Genomic DNA, 20,402 nt, shown 5'->3' with positions numbered 1-20,402 from the left:
AAAAAAAAAAAAAAAAAAAAAAAAAAAAAAAAATTTTCCTCTGGGAATAAGTCCCTGGCCCTACTACTCCTATCTTAATACTCATTTCCTAGCTTTTTACAAAAGATACTTTGTAAATGTCTGCAGTTTGAACATGATCTGTTAATCCATGTTGCTCATAACCATATTGAATATTGAGAGAGGTTTGCAGAGAACATAGGTGCAAATGCATATGGAAACGCACCCCTTTTTAAAGCCTTATCTTGACCTCTTCCCCTTGTAATAGTATCCTTGACTGGAACCAGTGCTTCATGAGGTATTTCTTTTCCCTAGGGAGCTGGCATCTGGCAGGGACTCCCGTCACTGCCCTTCTAGCAAGTCACCAGTGGCTCACATTACAAGAGTGTGGTAGATTCCCTCCCTCTCCCTCTGCCTGCTCCCATCTCCCCTGTTATGTTGCCCAGGGGATTCACCACTTAAATTTCACATCAGAGAATGCTGAAGCTTAAGCACTTGCTGTTGAGCATGAGCTCCTTTTCAACTTGTAGCATCCTACAGCACATGACCTAGCAGATCATTATCTATCATAATCCTAATCCTTATCATATCATAAGGTTCAGGGGAAATTTGCATCTGTCCAGGGCCCATCTCATCACTCATAAATACCCCTTGTAGGGGTGGAGTTTTAGTGTTTTCAGCTAAGAGAACCACATTTTATCTTTCCTTGCCCCTCTGCTAAGGTTGTGAGCATCTCATAGTCCCTTTCCTGAACACTTTCTGGTAAAACTTGCTCTTATGCCTGAGGGCCAGTGGCTTAAGTTACTACCTGCCTGCACAGCAGGACTACCTAGGTTCTTAAAACTCAGATCATCCAGAGAAGCAGAGCGCAGCAGAGTAGAGGAATAAACAGGGTGAACCTCTTGCTGTCCTGATGGCCCGTGAAAATAACATTTCTAACTCTTCTCTGTGGTGAAGTGCTATTTTTACTATCAAATCTAGTTTACCCAGGTTTTGGCTTGGAATCCTTTTTTTGGAACTGTTGAAGTTAATGTTTTCCTACAATACCCAGCTTTGTAGGGTCACATATTTTAACTTTTCTGCTTCATTCTTCCCTTTTTGGGAATTCTGCCCATTTCTGTTGATAGAAAAATGTGAAATCACCACTGAAACCCACCTACATTTTCTCTCAAAATACATGTTGTCCAAGTATATTTGGAAAGGGAGGCAATCAGAATGTGATTTTCCTCCGTGCAGTCACTCCTCACAGGTATTGTCTGGGTCCCAAGTGTTTGGCCTTCCTCCTCTGCTGTGTAGATGGGCTGCTTTTGGCATATCCTGTCCTTGGAGTATGACCTCTAGGCTAACAAACTCCATGAGACTGCTAGCCTGGCATGTACATGTATTGTCGGAAAACTCTCACCCCTTCTGGTGAGCCTCTCTGGCCTCAGTCTCCTAACACAGTATATCTCCATGAAATTTTGACCGAAAGCAAAAAACTTTATGGCATGGCATACTAGGTACTTTGGGATAAATGTGATCCTACGTGCTGGACAACGGTGGTTGGGTGGAGGAAGTTGTTGGGATGATGCATTATTTGATCATTGTGCCTAATTACATGAGGTTAGAGGTTCGCATTCCACAACCATGTGTGTGATCTGTAAATCTTTAAATATTGTTGTTAATATTAACTTCTTACATTAATTTTAATAATACTTAAACCCTAAATTGCACAAGCAAAGCTGTCAGCCTGAATAGGCCAAATGTGGCAGAAATGGGAGAGCCTTAAAAGTTGGTTGGCCTTATAGCCTCTCTCTGTAATAGAAGGAGAAGGGAGACGGAATCCTTGTAGCCAGTGCTGAGGAGGTGCCATTTCATCAGTTACCTTGAGATGAGCTGGGCAGAAAGTTTGTTTTTTTCATACACTAGACTCTGCAGCACTGAAGGATAGAGGTTGAAATTTTAGAGGAATAGAAATGGGTCATTTGTACTGTTCCAGCTGCTTCTGATCACTAGAGCCAAAGACCATTATTTTGCTGAGGCTTGCGTAAGAAGGTTGGGTAAGAAGGTGAGGAGGTTGAAAGTCGTGAATAAGAGAAAAACTTTGAGGGAGGTCAAGAGAGCTTTTGACCTTTTCTGATCACTGATAACATCTCAGGCAGCACCTGAGTTACATTTTTCTTATTTGTGACCACACAGCTGTCCAGAAAGTCTTTGAATATTCCCTCCACAATGATTCTTCCCAGTACTTTTTATTCTTTCTTGATTTATGGGCAGTTTTTGTTTTTCTGGAGCTCATTGCCTTATTAATCCTGTTTCAGACCCTATATCTAAAATCTTTCCAAATCAAGTCTATTTTGCTGCTTTTGTTTAATTTCCTAAAAGCCATAGCTTTTACATGTTCTGTCAGCAAACTGTCACCAGAAGTTGAACCAATGCAGGTAGGAGAAAAGCTCCCTTAACAATGTTTTTAACTAATGGTATTTTTTTCAAGCTTATTAATATAAGTATTTTTAAAGTTATATTTTTCAAGGTCATACAATGATTGTTCTTGTTTTCTCTCATGGAATAGATTGTCATGGGATAAAGACTGGTCCCTAGCTATTATTTTTGCAAATAAGTAGAACATGTTTTGGGGATTATACAATTAAATGTTAATTTTCTTTAAAAGAAAGAAGAAAGATATTCTGTCTGCCAAAGTTTAATGTTAGTACTTAGATTGGGGTATAAAACAAAAGTAGTTGGTTTAACATTAAAATGACTCCAGTTCTGTTTTCTTAGCTTTCAAGTGGGCTTTCCCACCATTCTTAGGGAGACACTGACTGTTTTGAACACAGAGACTTGATTGGTTGAGTTGTTTTGTATTGTGGATCCTGAGAAGAAAGAGTGCTGGAAAGAAACACTGGCCTTGGCATGAATGTTGGCCCCATCACCAGTGCTGGTGTCCACAAGGACGTTTTCCTCAATTGGTGTTCAGTTTATTTTTTTCCTGTCTGAGTGTTATTAAATTGTTATTGTTCAGTTATTTTGGCGTTTGTCATTAGCCAAATAAAGGCAAAGTGATTTTACCTAATGTTCCATTTTATATGTTTTGACTTGGTATACATGTGTATGATATATTTTATATATTTGAGACTTTTTACCTGTATGATCAATTCCTTTACTTTTGCATCCTAATTTGTCTCCTCAGAGTCACTGCATGACCATATCATTGCAATTCCTTTTGCCACTTGGTACAGAAGACTCAAAAAGCCATTGGCCCACAAAGGGAGGCTGATCTAGATCTCCCAGGTCTAATGTCATCAGTGCCCTACTGACACATCTGTAAGGGAAGAAAACAACTTCCATCTGTTCTTCAGAAGCCTGGTTTCTTTGAGACTTTGGGTTCATACTGTTTTGCCTGGCTGAGTTCTATTCCTGTTACTATACCAAGAAAACTGTCATACACGCTTCCCCCTTTCATTTGCTTTGGGAAAGCTCAGAGTAACCTTTTAATATACAATCTTGATGGGCTAATAGTGGCACCCATGGAGGCAATGTGCCCAGTTGTAGAAAATCAAACTCCATCCTGTTTATTAAGCTTAAAATACTTTCCTCAGGGAAGATCCAAAACAATTTCATCCTATTGCATAGTTCTCATTCATCTCTACAGTCAAGCATACATCATTTGCCAGCTTGCACTGACGATAGAATCGGTCCCCATTTGGTCAAGGTTGAAGAACACTAAAGAAACCTTGTGCCCGTCTAATGAATACAGTGTCTCTTTCATTGTCCAAGCCATTCACCTCAGGCTTTGAGGTTCACATCCCGGTCTGGAGAAGAGAAAGGCTCATATCCAACCTTGTCATCTTTCCTTCGGTAGTATATTCGTGTCAGCACAGTGATCAGAAAACTCTCGAGGATGAGGAGGTGGCAGTTCATCACTGCAGCATGGGACGAAATATAGGTTATTCTAACTTACAGAGGTGGTATCCCACTAGCAGTCCTGGCATATGTGTTGGACAGCAGTTTCTCTTAATTTATCCTCAAACCAGGACCTAGAGATATTAAGTTGTTGCCAGTAACATGGCAAGATAACAGTAGAGCCAGAACCAGAACTTGGCTTTCTACCTCCTCCTGAACTTTGAGGCTAGCATTAAACATTTCTGTTGCATGTTTTATCATGACCCTCTGCTTTTTAACCACACCTATTCCTCTTCAGGAGCTGAGGATTGAACCTGGCTTCCTGGGTTGATCATCAGGGCTGGGCCTCAAGCAGCAGGATTGCAGCTGTCTTGTGTGATCAGAGAGGTCATAGACTCAGAGCCTCTGCTAGATTTCTTGGGGGTCTCTTTCTCAGTACTCTGAGCAGAACACTCTGATTATTCTGAGAGTGGCTAGCCCTACTTCCAACCTAAGATCCTCTCTTCTCGGACCTGCCCCTCCTGCCCATCCTGGAATAGACTAGGAACCCCCATGAGCTTACCTTGAGACCTGGTTTTAGAAGAAAAGGGAGGCGAACAAGCAATCTGCCCACCATTGGCCAAGACTGAGAAAATGGATGGCTGCAGGGCAGACAGAATAAGGAGTGCCTGCAGAACAGAAAAGAGGAGTGAGGGTGGGGGCTCTGCATCCCTGGCATGAGGCGGGCTGGCCTAATCCTGTGTCTGAAGTGTGTCTCAGCGCCTGCCCTCTCTGAGTACACTTTTCTGATGCACAGCCTCTTCAGGGTAGACTTGGCCTGTCCAGGCTTCCCTCCAATAATCATGGGCAGGTTCATTAATCACAAGGCTTTTATTCTGTGGCCTGACCCGAAGTGCTTCTGGAGCCCAGATCTTTTCTGTGCCCTGTCAGTCCTTTATTCCATGGTAGGCTCTTCTGTCTTCTGTCTTCCTACAGACCCTCCACTTCTGCCTATCATGTGCCTGTGAGCAGCATCTGCTTAGGTCAAATGAGAATTTATGTGAAATCAATCTGTTAACTATAAAGGAATCATTGTGCCTTGGGAATAGGAGAAGGGGCCCAGCAAGAAGACAGACAGAATGGAGAGAGAAGAGAAACAATATGGGGCTAGAAGTCATTGCATTTGGTGGAAAGGTTATCTCTTGGCTTAGAGAATGGAAAGTGTAAGAAGTCAACAAATGTGCCTTTGAGAGAATTCTCAGGAAAGATGTGATAATGCAGAGGCAGTGAGATGAGAAGGGATGTGAGTTTGGGAGTAGACAGTTATACATTTAAATTCCAGTCCCGTCCCTTATGTACCTTTGAGCAAACCCCAAAACACCTCAGTTTCTCATTTGTAAAATAGAAAAAACAATGATTCTGAAGATTATATAATGAACTTTAATTAGTATGTGAAAAGTGCCTAATATGTAGTACTGGTCATTCATAGTTGTAACTGTGATAATGCTGATGTTTCTAGTGGTGATGAACTGCAAGATTTTTAGAAGTAATGGGTAGTGAAGAAAAGAAAACAGCAAAGGTATAAGAATTTAAGGTTTAAAAATACATGTGTTATGGGCTTCATTGTGTCCCCCTAAAAGATGCATTGAAGTCCTAATGCCCAGGACCTCAGAATGTGACCATCATTGTCTTGGTAACTGATTAGATGTAATTAGTTAAGACGAGGTCATACTGAAGTAGGGTGGGTCCTTATTCCAATATGACCAATGTCCTTATCAGAAAAATAGACACAGACATGAGGAGAGAATGCCCTGTGATGAGCCAAGGATGCCAAGGATTGCTGCAAACAATCAGAAGCCAGGAATGGTCAAGGAAGGGTTCGCCCCAACAGTGTTCAGTGGGCAAGTGGGCCGCTGACAGCTTGGTTCTGGACTTCCAACCTCCAGAACTTGTGAGGCAATGTATTTCTGTGGTTTTAAGCCACCAAGTTTGTGCCATTTTGCTCCAGCAACCTTAGAAAACTGTTATAGCACAGAAAAGCAACAACTGTGGAAGGGCAGGGATTCTTTTCCAAATCTCACAGGAAACCTAAGGCTTAAGAAGATTCCCAGACCCACTACTAGCCTTTATTAGTCTCAGCTCCTAACCCCTATGATTTGTGGCTCATTATTAACCATCTTTTCTCTCCCAGGGTATAGTTACCTGGAACAGAACAAATTTGGCTCCTATGTTCTGCTCGCCCAGGTGCAGCCTGGCTTGACGAAAAATGATGCCTATGGTCCACAGAGCCGACAAGGTGGACACACCGAGGAAAGTGTTGATCCATAGAGCTGTGCTCCCCTCAGAAATCTGGTGGCAGGCCAGAAAGCAGTCAGTGAGGAAGCAAGCCCCTTTCTCCTTTTTTTTCCTTTCTCCCATGGTGGGGAAAATAAAAAAGCTTCTTCTCTCCCCGTTAGAGTCCCTGAGCCTCTGCTTTTCCACGGTCGCCCCGTACCTGGGGCTATCCCAACCCTGGGGCCCTGAATCAGGGGATATTGGCTCCAGCTATTCCTTCTAGAGCTCAAAGGAATTAAACTCATCTTGGTCTCTGCTGCACTTTACTCTGGACTTACGTCTGATGGGTCAAAGATGCCATCAGGGATGAGAAACAGGCCAACCAGGCTCAGTGATATCTTGAAGAAGGCGTACTGGATGGGGCCCAACAGCAGCAGCTGAAGTCTCTTCCTGAAGTGGGAAGAGGGTTAGGAACATAGACCTGCAAATCACCCACCCCAAGCAGAACTTCCAGCTCTCTCATTGGGTTCCTGGCAAGGCTTGGCCACCATCATAGACACCAACATAGTCAAGTGGGTGGGGACTCAGGAAGAGCATTGGGAACCATCTTTATTGCCTCCCACTCACCCTCAGACCACAATGATGCCTTTTGAGCAAAAACTATCTGAGGATTGACCCCAACCTCATTAACTGAAATGGATGGAAGGGGAAAGTAAATAGCCCAAAGTGCAGTTTGTGATAAAATTTGTAGGGGACAGTGAGCGTAAGTGATAGGAACTCTGGAGTTCTCCTTCCTCTGTTCCTCCTACCCCTGTGTGGGTGCCCAGTGTGTGGGTCCTGGCTGTGGGATGCCCACCCTTTCATCACTAGCTTTGTTCTATTCAAGCCAAATCCCATGAGGCTTGAAGCAGGACTGAGAGAGCCAGCAGAGGCTCTTGAGAGAGTGCAGAAGAGGCCAATCTGCTCTTCCAGGCAGACTCTCCCTCCCGCCTCACCTGGTGATCTTGATTCGGGGGCAGCAGGGGCAGCAGCAGCAGCAAGGGCCTGTATGGATCATCACTGGGGTGTCCTTCAGTGTCCTCAGTACTGCCTCCTTCCCACCAAAGCCTTCCACCATGGCCTGCATCAGCAGGTAAAAGCACATTGCGTAAAACCTGGAGTTGGGGGAGAGGTGGGAGGTGGGCCTGAGAGCACACAGAAGGGGAGGCGGCAGCAGCTGGTGGGATACCACTTGCTGCCAAAGAAAAACAGACTGCAAAAGGACAGGGAGAAGGGGGCTTCCCGAAGGGATCAGGTAGGGTCTAGGCATTTTGAGTGTGTGACTCAAGAGAAGTGAGAGAGAGGACAGGTGGAAGAGGGCAGGCTGTGAGAACAAAATGGTGCCCGAGATGCACTAGAAGTTCAAGAGACAAGTTGGGAAGGGCTCGATTTGTGATCGGTTTGTTTGCATGGATTTATGACGGGGACAGGGGGTTAAAAAAAAAGACAAACTCTGGATTCCCGGGGCTGAGAGGGGCAGAAGGGGGACCCCAGAGGGATATCAAGTTCAGCTGGGGGCAGGGCAGGACACTCACGCAGTTATGGCCATTTCCACAAGTGTGAGGGCACGAGGAATCCAGAGACCAAAGCAGCAGAATGCGGACACTATCTGCTTGGAGAAGAACCAGGAGCTAGTTAGGGTAAGGAAGGAGACTGCATGCTCACCTTTTGTGGCAAGAGCTCAAGGAAGCAAAAGCTAAACACCTGAGGCACCATTACTTAAAACTGACCAACTGGGGACTTTCCTCGTGGTCCAGTGGCTAAGACTCCGAGCTCCCAAGGCAAGTGGACTGGGTTCATTCCCTGGTCAGGGGACTAGATCCCACAAGACACAACTGACACCTGGCACAGCCAAACAAATGTTAGAAAAAAAAAAAAAAAAGTGACCGGTTGGAAAAAGAGCTACTTAAATCAACTAATTTTTTAAAAATGCTTTTAAATTCAGCTGTCAGTTTATTCCTTGTCTAGGGTTAGAGACAGCAAGTCACCTTGAGTCAGAGGCTCTTTTGAAGACTATCTCTCAACATATGTCACTGGAGTAGGAATAGGTCATTTCATCTTTAAGAGTACGTAGATCAAGACCCAACCCTTCCTTTTCAACATCCCATGTTATTAGAGCACCTCTGATGTCTTAAGATGGCCCAGGCAGATGTCATCTGGCAGAAAAGGACCTCAAGGGCTTTGTTCTTCACCCGAAACAGATACAGAGCTCACCACATGGAAAGAGGAACCCCATCTTGTGGCCTGTGACCATGCCAAAGAGCTATCAAATGGCTGTAAGAGTGAGTTAGAAGGACTTACAACACAAGGGTAGAGTGAACATGACCCCATGGGAAAAAATTACTCTCCTCCTACCTTCTGAGGAACCACTGCTGGTCTGTGCAGGAAACAGGCTTATTTTAACAGCAACACAGTAGCAGGGGAGTAGTGAGTGGGATAGCTGGTGGGCTCAGACCATTCTCCAGCTGTTCTTAGAGCTGTTTCTGTGACTCTAAGATTTCAAACACTCCACCCCACTGACTGACCTCCCAAGCATGCGATCTTGACTGCAGATAGCAGACTAAAACCCCCACCCTAAAGTAGTAGAGGAAGGCAACTTGAATTACTGAGTTGAAAGGAATCCTCCTCTTCAGCCCCTCCCCAAAGGCAGCTGTAGGACCCTCACCGTGGGTGAAGAGCTGCACCAGAGCAGGGTCTTCCTCTTGATAGGGCAGCGAGTGTTCTTGTGCACGTAGACAGCAGCCTCCAGGAAGATGGCTATTGAGCCCAGGACAAGCAAGGTCATGATGACCATGAGGGAAATTTCCATAGGGCCCAGTGCTTGAGTGGAAAGAGAGGACAGACTCCAGTAAGCTGAAGACCAGGGCTGAGGAGTAGAAGATGTGGGCTTCCTCATACGCATCTAAATTGCTTTACCATATCTAGAATTACCTGGTCTCAGCTTCCCTTCATGCAGAAGATGAGCTTTTTCTTAGACCTAGAATTTCCAACATGCGACTAAGAAATAGTCAATAGTCATTCTTCTGCATTCATGAGAGACTAGACCAGATCAATCTAAGTATGGTAAGGCTTACTTGAATCGGAATATAGACACCAGACAAGTTTGCACATAATGAACAAAAATTCTAAGTTTGGAGGTCAACAGGGCCTATTCACTTTTCTTAGTATCAGGGGTTATGATAGCAGATGGACCAGTTAACATTATAATTAAAGCAGAATATATACTTCTGATATGTATCAGAATATATACTGATATACTTCAGTCGCTCAGTCGTGTCCGACTCTTTGTGACCCCATGGACTGCAACATGCCAGGCTTCCCTGTCCATCACCAACTCTTGAAGCTTGCTCAGACTGATGTCCATTGAGTTGGTGATGCCATCCTATCATCTCATTCTCTGTTGTCCCCTTCTCCTCCTGCCTTCAATCTTTCCCGGCACCAGGGTCTTTTCAAATGAGTCAGCTCTTTGCATCAGGTGGCCAAAGTATTGGAGTTTTGGCTTCGGCACCAGTCCTTCCAATGGAGAAGGCAATGGCAAACCTCTTCAGTATTCTTGCCTTGAGAACCCCATGAGCAGTATGAACTTGATATACTTAGAGATGTTTAAATTTGATTTCGAAAATTTTGTCACTTTACTGGGACACACAAACGGACTTTTACAAAAGAAGTGGACCCAAGTAAAGACTCCAAAGATATTTGACCTATGCTGGCCCCAAGTACACTTATTCTTACATTAAATGTAATCCAGTAGTTGTCTTTAGTGTTTATTGAAATAATTTGAGGAGTTGTTAAAAAGTAGCTGTCCAGACCCCCACTCCCTATACCCCCTGCCACCATCAATGCTGTTCCCATAGATCTGGGATGTAATCTATGTTTTAAACAACCTCACCTGATAATAGAAGACAAACATTTTAACAAACACCAGTGAAGATCCTCTGGCCTCACCCTTGCTAACAGGAAAACACTAATATAGTCACAATATTTGTTTCTGAGCATGTTCTAATCAGTGCAACAATGTTTTAAATGAAGAGTTCCATGTCCTCAGTGACTAAGCCTGGACCCTCATTTATCTAAGTCTCTTCCCTAGTTGGCAGACTCTTTCCTTTTAGCCTCTCAACTGGCTAGATGACAGAAGAAGCAGGGGAAGACTGGCAGAGTCCAGCCACTGTCCTATTGCATTGGAAGTAAAGGAAATCAACCCTGAATATTCCTTGGAAGGATTGATGCTGAAGCTCAAATACTTTGGTCACCTGATGCAATCAGCTGACTCATTGGAAGAAACCTTGAAGCTGGAAAAGATTGAAGGCGGAAGAAGAGGAGGGTGACAGAGGACAAGATGGCTGGATGGTATCACTGATGCAATGGACATGAACTTGGACAAACTCCAGGAGATGGTGAGAGACAGGGAGGCCTGGCATGCTGCAGTCCATGGGGTCTCAAAGAGTCTGACATGACTGGGTGACTGAGCAACAATGAGAGGATATTGACTGATCTGCCCTGTTTTGGTGACTGAGGGCAGCTCAGAGCTGCTGACACCAAAACAAGGAAGAAGGAGACTACATCCCAGTGAAGACTTGAGTTGTCATCTGGATCAGTTATACTTGATGACATCACAAGGAGCAACCAGGACAAAGGTGAATTTATCAAAAACTACTTTGATGCTTTTTGGGGGGGGAATATTGTCAAAATGTACTTTTTTTTTTTCATTTATTTTTATTAGCTGGAGGCTAATTACTTTACAATATTGTCGTGGTTTTTGCCATACATTGACATGAATCAGCCATGGATTTACATGTGTTCCCCATCCTGATCCCCTCTCCCACCTCCTTCCCCATCCCTTCCCTCTGGGTCTTCCCAGTGCACCAGCCCTGAGCACTTGTCTCATATATCCAACCTGGGCTGGCGATCTGTTTCACACTTGATATTATACGTGTTTCAATGCTGTTCTCTCAGATCATCCCACCCTCGCCTTCTCCCACAGAGTCCAAAAGTCTGTTCTATACATCTGTGTCTTTTTTTTCTGTCCTGCATATAGGGTTATCGTTACCATCTTTTAAAATTCCATATATATGCGTTAGTATACTGTATTAGTGTTTATCTTTCTGGCTTACTTCACTCTGTATAATGGGATGCTCTTGAACTGTGGTGTTGGAGAAGACTCCTGAGAGTCCCTTGGACTGCAAGGAGATCCAACCAGCCAATCCTAAAGGAAATCGTCCTGGATATTCATTGGAAGAACTAATGCTGAAGCTGAAACTCCAATACTTTGGCCACCTGATGCGAAGAACTGACTCATTGGAAAACATCCTGATGCTGGGAAAGATTGAAGATGGGAGGAGAAAGGGACAACAGAGGATGAGATGGTTGGATGGCATCACCAACTTGACGGATATGAGTTTGAGTAAGCTCCGGGAGCTAGTGATGGACAGGGAAGCCTGGCGTGCTGCAGTCCATGGGGTTGCAATCCACGGAGTTGGACACGACTGAGTGACTGAACTGAACTGAACTTTGATCCTGGTTGTTCTTATTTCAGGGCACGTGTTTTTCTTTTTGTTTGCTTTCTCCAAGAGGCCCTTTATCTCTGACCACAGTTAGGTCTGTGATCAATCCAGAGGACCTGCTGCAGGGAAGGTGGCCCTTGGACAATCTCCCAGCCTACACTTCTGAAGTCAGTGGTAAGCTTTTCCTTTCTGCTACAGGCCTCAAAAGATAGGACTGTGCTGTTCTTCTCTCCTCCCCATTCCTGTCTCCACCTACTTCCACTTAATTAGGATGCCCACTGTGTGACCAAATTACTGGCTTGGTGTTGCTATTTAGTTCTGTTGCCTCATTCTCAATTACCTCTACAGATATTGCTCTAGTAGGCCCTGCAGGTTTTAAACATTAACAAAATAAAACAAGCAAAAAACCACCTGGCTGCAGTCCTTAATTAAAAAGAGACTTTACCTCCCATCCTTGAAATTTTAAAGATATAACCGAGGACCTGTTTTCCTGACACAATTTTATCCTTATACAATAAAAATATGGATTTAAAACAGTTGCCATTGTTTTATCATGATATACACATAAAGCCTTCCATGTATCAAAATAATTCCAGATAGATTAAAAAGATAAATCTTTAATAAACAACAAGGATCTACTGTATAGCACATGGAACTCTGTTCAATATTATGTGCCAGCCTGGATGGGAGCGGGTTGGGGCTTGGGGGGAGAATGGATACATGTATATGTATGGCTGAGTCCCCTCTCTGTTTATCTGAAAGTATCACAACATTGTTAATCAGCTATACCTCAATATATTTTAAAGAAATGTTTTAAAAAAGAGGTATTTATTTAAAAATAAAACGGAAAATTGAGAGAAGGAAAAAAAAGAGAGAATTGTATTTTCATCAAAACCTGAGGGAAGACTTTCCTAAGCTTAGGTGTAATCCAAGAAATCATAAAGAGAAGGATGGTCAAATTTGATATAAAGAGTTCAAACTTCTGAATGTTAAAAAAAAAAAGTATAGGCAGTAAGGTGGTGATTTCACAGATGCACACTTGGGTAAAAACCTATCAAATTATATACATAAAATCATTGCCCTTTACTGAATGTAATTTATAACTGAAACAAACCTTAATATGAACAAAGCAGAAAGCAAAATTACCACAGGAAATTCCCTGGCTCTCTGGTGTGTTCACTCCTGGCAGCCAGGGTTTGATCCCTGGTTGGGGAACTAAGATCCCAAAAGCCACATGGTGTGACCAGAAAGAAATAAAAATAAATAGCATGGTAAAACCATAGCCATGTAAAGGATTTGGCTGAAGAGAAGGATAGAAAAGAGTTGAAGGAAAAGAGTGGGGTCCTAATATCTTTATCATATAAAATGGAAAGTGAAGAAGTACTGTGCATAGTTGGCAGAATAAGAAATAAACTATAGGTATAGTATATACAGCTATAAAGATAACCAACTATAAATAATGATGAAACCATGTGGAATGAGTAGAAGTTTGGTACTAAGTGAATTAAATCTTTATGTATTATAGAGGCAGCCACAGATAATATACAAAACTGATACCACATGAAATAATGGTAATTTGAAGGTAACTATAAAAAGAATCATCAGCTAAAAAAGTAGAATGAAGATTAAAAATGAGAATAAATAGGGCAGGGGAGTGTTAATTTTCATTAGTAGCCCTTTTGTACTAAAATTTTACACCATGTTCATGTGGGTTAAGATAAAAACATTAAAAACCATTACCTAGGAATAAATTAGCAATGCCATCTTTGGGTGATGAGACTGTGGGTGGTCTTTGTCTTCTTTCTTTTCTAATTATTCTATAACAAATATGCATTTTATAACAAATAAGCTTTTTTAAAGACATACTTTGCCAAATATGTAGTAATGTGAAAAATTCATATGATGTCATGCTTATAAAAACAGTATATAAGATTATAGTATAGTATGATTTCCACTACTGTTAAATAAAAGCACAGAAAACAGAGCTTATGCTATGATATTTGCAGTGCTGGTCTTGAGTGGTGGGACCATATGCGGTTTTTCTTTTTCATACTTTTCTCTATTTTCATATTGACTTTACTGAATTATTTTTACAATGGAAATGTTTAGTTAAAAAAAAACAGAAAAAATATTAAAGTCCAGATAGGCAGAAACTAAAATGAATTCAGTAAATTTCTAAAAACCAAAGTCCTTTTTTGGGAAGGGTAATACCGCTGGAGGCCCCTTCTTGAGGGACTCCCCCAGCCCCTGCTTGACTCTTATCCTCATCAGCTCACTGAGAGCTGAGAGTGGAAATAGCCCCTCCAGAAGCCATCATGTCAAAGCCTTTCTCAATCTTCACTGTCCCCGACTATTCCCTCATTCTTGAAAATCTCTCCCATCCCGCTTGACTCCAGTAACCACAGTTCTGGCTCCTCTCCTGGAGGAGCCAGGAGGAGAGCTAGGTCTCCTCTACCAATTCCTCATCCTCTCCCACACCCTGTGTTCTCCACACTCAACCACTGCATCTCACCTCTTCTGTGTATTGAGGTTTAGGATTTCCCTACCACCCCTCAGCCGCCTAAAACCCACCTGAGCCATTTCTACCTCCAGGACTTTATAGTACCTGGCTGCTGCCTGTTCAGTGTTTCTTCCTGAGCTCCGCATGTCTGGCTCATTCTCATCACTGAGCTCTCTGCTCAAACGCCCCTCCGCAGTCAGCAACCCTTGAGTCTCCAGTGTGGTGTTATCTCTCTCTCCCAAGTTGCCCTCACAGTGAGGTTATTTACATATTTATTGCTTGTCCCCATAAAGTGATGGTAGTGTGAACTCCACAAAGGCAGGGACTTTGTCAAGCTTGTTTTCTGTTCTATCTCCAAGTGACACAAGTCACAAGTCACACAAGACACTCCAATGTGACACAAGTCACAGTAACTGTGACTATTTTTCAACGAAAGAAATGACCACATGAGGATTCTTACTGTCATCTCCAGTTACAAGCTTTTCCGGGAAACTAGACTTAAGAGTTGAGCACCTCACCCATGATCACACAGCCTGAAAGTGACAGAGCTGGGATTTAAACCCTGATCCTAACTAAGCCCGTTCTTTTCACCATTACACATTCTAACTCTTGGTGTGTGTTCACATAACTATGGGAAGAAATTTGGAATAATATTAACCATCAAAAGTGGCTTAAGTTGATGAAGGTGGAGGTGAGGCATATTCCAGCTATTCAGTATGGAAGTGCTTTTGCAGTTTCTTTTATCTGCTGCCTTTTGTGCTCTATTCTTTCTCATGCTTGCAGTGTCTACAGACTCTCACATTCACTTCCACAGGGCAAAAGCTAGGAGGGAGAACTTCCTTAGCATCCATAGCCAACACCACTACTCTACCTCAAACTCATTTATCTCCTTAGAAGATTGTCCTCTATCTTATTTTTCTGTATCTTAACAGATATTATGAAACAAAAGTTTCTGATGGCTCAAGGATTTTTGGAAACACGTTTAACAAAGTTAAACATGTTTCTTTCCTGCAGAGTATAAGTTTTAAATCTGATTTATATTGTTAATTTCCAAAAGGAGAATACAGAATACAGCTTTTACAGAACTGATTTTTCTACAGCTCTGTTTTCATGGAGCACTCCCTGGGATTAGGATTCCAAGGAATACACTTTGGGAATTACTTGTCTAACTGACCTGTAGAATACAACTATACTGTAGCAACTAGCAAATTCCCATTGTATCTGTAACAATTAAGATTACTTTTTAAAATAATAAAAACAATATAAGAAGATTAAAACTTTGGAAAAAAAAGCTTTACCCATAATCCTAGCTAGTTCCTAACCAAAAATTATTCTCCTTTTTGCATGTATTTCCATGGAGGTGAAGAGCATAGGCTCTAAGCTCAAAGTAAAATTCCATTTACTTCTTGCTCTTTAATCATGGGTAGAATATTATCCTCCAATTAAACCTCTTAGCATGACTCAATGGTAGTATTTGCTCAATAAAAAGTAGCTTTAAAAAACATCCTGGTTAAAGTGTATACATATTGTATTACTGCAATCATACTGTAAGATTTTGCATTCTGTTTTTTCCACCTAACATTTCACCACAGCCTATCAAAAATTATTTTTATAATTATTTTACAATTATAAACATTTTTAAAATAAAGAGAATAATAGAGCTGCATTAATATACCCATAATCCATCTTGAGGTATGATATTGCCAATTTTGCTTCAAAAGTTATTCTTAGAAATATAAAACATTACAGGTGTACTTAAAGGCCCTGTATATACTCCAGGGTCCTTTTCCCTTCACTTACTTCACCTCCCAGGATTAACTACTATTCTGAAATTGGTGTGTATCTTTTCCTTTATGTTTTAGTTTTTTTACAACATATGTACATGCTCAACATATTACATTGCTTTGCATTAAAAAAATCTATATAAATGTTTTCCACTCAACATTGTTTTCATGGTTGTTATTATTTTCATTGTGACAAACAAACGCTACCATAAGCATTCTTAGATGTGTCTCTTCGGCACGTATAGGAGAGCTCCTCTATTCCTCCGCGTCTAAGATCCTGCAAGTCACATGGTATGGCCAAAAAGAAAACAAAACACACAAACAGTGGGTTTAAGTCCCAGGCTGGGTTGTATGGTTGCAGTTATTATATTATTGCTTCAATTACTCTGGTCTTCTAATATATAACCTTTAATATCTGGTAGGGCACATATCCTCCTTACTCTTTTTCAAAATTGTCTTGGCTTTTCTTGGCCCTTCACTCCCCCCAAATAAAAGTTTGGATCAGTTCATTAATAAGAAAATCCTCTAGGGATTATAACTGTAGTCATATCACAGGCATTTCAAAAAAAAATTATTGAAAGTTTCAATGATTCTTTCAGAATAGTTCTTTCTTAAATAGCACTTAAGAAACAAAGAGTTTGTAAATGAAGGAGGAAGGGGTTTCATCACATTGTCCAATGGGCACCTCTTCCTGACTCTCCTATTTATGTGAGTGTCATCACCTCTGTTGAGATTCTTGGAGTCATCATTAGAGTTTCTTTTTCTTTCACTTACCTTGTCTAAATATTTACCAGATTGCCTGCTATTTCTTTGGATTGCCTGTATTTTCCAATCTGCCCTTCCTTTCCCTGACACTGCTCTGGCGCAGGCTCTTACCCTTCCTGTTAGGCTGGGGCACTGACCTCCAATTTATACCCCTGCTTCTTAAGGCCCTTACTCTCCAAAGTCTATCTTGATTACTAATTAATGATCCTGAAATACTATCCAGCTCCTCCCAATCTCAGAGCCCTCATCTATTCCTACCTGCAGGATAAAGTACAACTCCTCTGCCTGACACCCAGCAGGCCCCACCTTACCTGTCCAGCCCTCTCAACTGTCCCCTGCTTCCTCACCAGTAACCTTGAAGCTCCCCAGTGCCTGGAGAACCTGCCTACTCATTCTTTCTCCACTCCAGCTCCCTACTTTCCAACTGTTACTCACTCCAACAGTTCAATGGGGGATCAAGGTAGCTCCCCAGACTACCAGACCCAGAATGGTCTACCTACTTTGAATATCCTCAGTGCTTCTATTTGCATATTTTGCAGCAAAGCAATGTGCGATCCATTTTCACTGTGTGAGATAGGGTTTCTCAATCTCAGCGCTATTGACCCCTTGCCCCAGCTAATTCATTGGTTGTGGGGACTTTCCTTTGTTTCCAGGGCAAATTCCCTGACCTCTACCCCACTAGATGCCAGTTAGCACCCTCTACTTGTGGTGACTGGAACTGCCTCCAGACATTGCCAAAAGTATCCTGTGGGACAAAGTTGCCTCTGGTTGACAGCACCGGTGTGTGAGAATACTCGTGTCACCATCTGAACAAGAAATTCTCTGAATTTCTCTGAACAAGAAATCCCTGGAGTCGGATGTAGCATCTGCCTATTTGCATGAGCCACAGAGCAGCTATAAGGAACCCCTGGACCTCCTCCGGCAGTTGGTATTCACTCCAGTTCAGAGCATCTGAAACGAAGACATGCCCTTATCTACCTGCTAGGACACGCTCACCACACCCTACTGTTTAGGAAGAGTCTCTTCTTTGAGGTAACAACGTCAGGAAGGAGAATGGAAAAAGCATTAAGGATAGAGACACAGATTCCTACTCATCAATGTCTTAAGAGATGGTTGATGATGCAGTAAGAAAACAAAATACAGTGTGGATGGGAGCCACATTTGCTATCAAGATGCTAGGGTCATTTGATTGCTATGTTTTAGGTGTCCAGGGAATAAATAGAGTCCTATCCTATGCCTTTCACTTTCAAAACCAATTCGGTATTAAGAGCTAGTTGGTCAACACTGTCAGAATACTTTTACATGTTCACCTAAGTTTTAAGAATATTATTCATAATAACCACTCTCCAGAGTGGTATAGACTCATTTTAAGGAGGATGTTGTGCAGGCCTCAAAGGGATTCTGTGGGGCTTTGGGCACACACGTGAGTCCCTTGGTGGCCCTAGGGTCTGAAAAATTCTCCAGGTCAGTGTCCCCCATATGAATCGGGGAGTCCCAACATGCAGGTCACACAGATGTGCCCCACTTTTGACTTTTTGGCTCCTCCAGAGTTGTACTTTCCCCAGCTTTTAAATTTTTTTGACTGTACTGCGCAGCATGTAGGATCTTACTTCCCTAACCAGGGATCAAACCTGCACCCCACCCTGCATAACCTCTGGAGCACTAGGGAAGTTCCCTAAAAGGTTTTTACCAAGATTGACACTGGGTTAGCCATCCTCCCAGGCACTCCGTCTATGCTGGCCAGCTCAGGACCACCTCCCCTCAGCTCCTCTCAGCTGTTTTGACTTCTGCCTTGGGATGCTCATTTTTCCTTCTTTCAGTTCCCTCTGGGGAGGGTCCCTGACTCACCTCTCAGAAGCTGGGCTGCAGTGGGAGGGTAAGAGAAGCAGGCAGAGGGAACGCTGTAATTGGTTTTCAGAATCTCCAGAAGATCTACCGTGTACCTGGAGAGACACCAGCCTGTGTTCAGAATATGGGGACATGGGGCGGGCAGGAGGGTAGCAGAAGGGACACCAGCAACTTGACACTCCCTTGAACACTCCTAAGTTCATGGAGCATCTCCATTTCCTCTCAAGCACCAAGTGACAATCTGCAGGTCTGGCTGCAGTGCTCAAAAAGCCCACAGTCCATCCCCTCCACTTCCATAGGGGCAGCAGCCCAGGGGTTGGCTAGGGAGAAAAAGCAGGGTCCCAGAGAAAGAATGGACCCTTAGCATCAGGAATGGGTCCCCAGCTGGGCAGAGCTCTATTCATATCCCTCATGCCCCTTCCACCTCTGGGATCTTCCTCTGCCTGGTTGGGGGCCAAAGCTAAGGCTCTGAGGGGTCATACACTCACCCTTCCCCACAGTGTCCCTGAGGACCTTCCGGAATGACCAGACCATTGTCAGTCCTGTCTCATTCTTGTGCTGAGAGGGAGGTAGGGACAGGCCAGAGTGAGAGGGCCCCCTGCTGCTTAGCAACTGGCTCCTGGCTTGGGGCCTGCCTCCCTCACTCACCTGGGATCGAGCCTTATCTGAGTCCTGCCTGGCTCCATCGTCTTCTTGTTCTATCCGGCTTTCCTTCCCGGCAGGCACTGAGGGCCAAGGAGAGATAGGCAAGCTGGGGCCCTGAGGGGAGACGGCTTCAGCTGACTGCGGCTTCCAAGACTGGCCGTGGGTTGGCGGAGTGGCTGGGTCTTCCCTTCTGGCTCTCTCCCTCCTCAGGCCTCCTGTGCCCACAAGTTCCTTTCTCAGAGTTCACCTCAGAGGAATTTGAACCCTCAGCTGGCTGAGTTCCCTGGTTCCTGACTCCTCCCTGACCGTAGGTGTGGTCCCTCTTTCTTCCCTCCCATGAATGCCTCTGGCTACCCCTTGACCCCAGTCCACCTTCACTCTCCATCCCTCCCGAGTAGACTCCCAGGGCTCTGGTAGAGAAAAAGTCCTTGATCCCCCCACAATCCGCCCCCCCCGCCGAGCGACCCCTCCCCCCCAGAACCCGGCAGGAACTCAGGCTCTGTCCCCCTGAAGATGGAAGTCAAGGCCAAGGCTTTGACTGTATTGGTGCTATTGGCTGGGTGTGCAGAAGGGAGGGCAGCTGGGAAATCCAGATGAGGCCCAGCTTAGAGCATCCTGACGACAGGCTCATCCAGCCAAACAGCCCTAAAGGTGCAGCAAATGGGCGGAGGGGAGTATTTAAGAGGCACTTATGGAGTGGGATCTCTGGGCATTTTGACAGATTTTGAAAAACTGCCAAATGGTATGCTTACGAACTATTTTATTGATTGGTGATGTCTCTTCTTGCTTTCTCCTTAAACCTATTTAAGGCCAAACATAGTACCCCTAAGTTCCCAGCACAGGGCCTCACACATACCTAAGTGCTCCTTAAAATCAGTTGCATGACAGACAAAATAATGAAATCACAGCAACAGTAGCTAACACCTGTGGAGTGTTTATGCAACAGGTGGTAGAGGAATTGCTGCATATTCTTTCTCTCATTTAAACTTCACAAGTACTCTTACAAGGTAAATGCTTTTTAAAATCTGTTTTTTAATTGGAGGATAATTGCTTTACAGTGTTGTGTTGGTTTCTGCTGTACAACAAAGACAATCAGCCACTGTTATATATACATATATATGCATATACGTATATATCCGCTCCCTCTTGAGCCTCCCACCCCTCTAGATCCTCAGAGCACTGGGCTGG

General features: G+C 43.4%; 1 protein-coding gene across 1 annotated transcript; it reads right to left on the bottom strand.

The window, feature by feature from the left end:
* Positions 1-2,907: 2,907 nt before the first annotated feature.
* On the bottom strand, positions 2,908-19,390 carry SLC51A (solute carrier family 51 member A). Its single transcript, XM_065942175.1, has 9 exons — positions 19,218-19,390; positions 18,570-18,664; positions 8,837-8,991; positions 7,707-7,780; positions 7,128-7,286; positions 6,471-6,582; positions 6,061-6,207; positions 4,442-4,547; positions 2,908-3,899 (listed from the first exon to the last, which is right to left on the bottom strand). The coding sequence occupies exons 1-9, from the start codon at positions 19,253-19,255 to the stop codon at positions 3,763-3,765; spliced, it is 1,023 nt and encodes a 340-aa protein (XP_065798247.1). The 5' UTR covers positions 19,256-19,390; the 3' UTR covers positions 2,908-3,762.
* Between the last annotated feature and the right edge of the window lie 1,012 nt (positions 19,391-20,402).

The sequence above is a fragment of the Muntiacus reevesi genome, chromosome 8 (assembly GCF_963930625.1).
Source record: "Muntiacus reevesi chromosome 8, mMunRee1.1, whole genome shotgun sequence".
NCBI classification, from domain to species: domain Eukaryota; kingdom Metazoa; phylum Chordata; class Mammalia; order Artiodactyla; family Cervidae; genus Muntiacus; species Muntiacus reevesi.
This window is presented reverse-complemented; position numbering and strand designations above follow the sequence as displayed.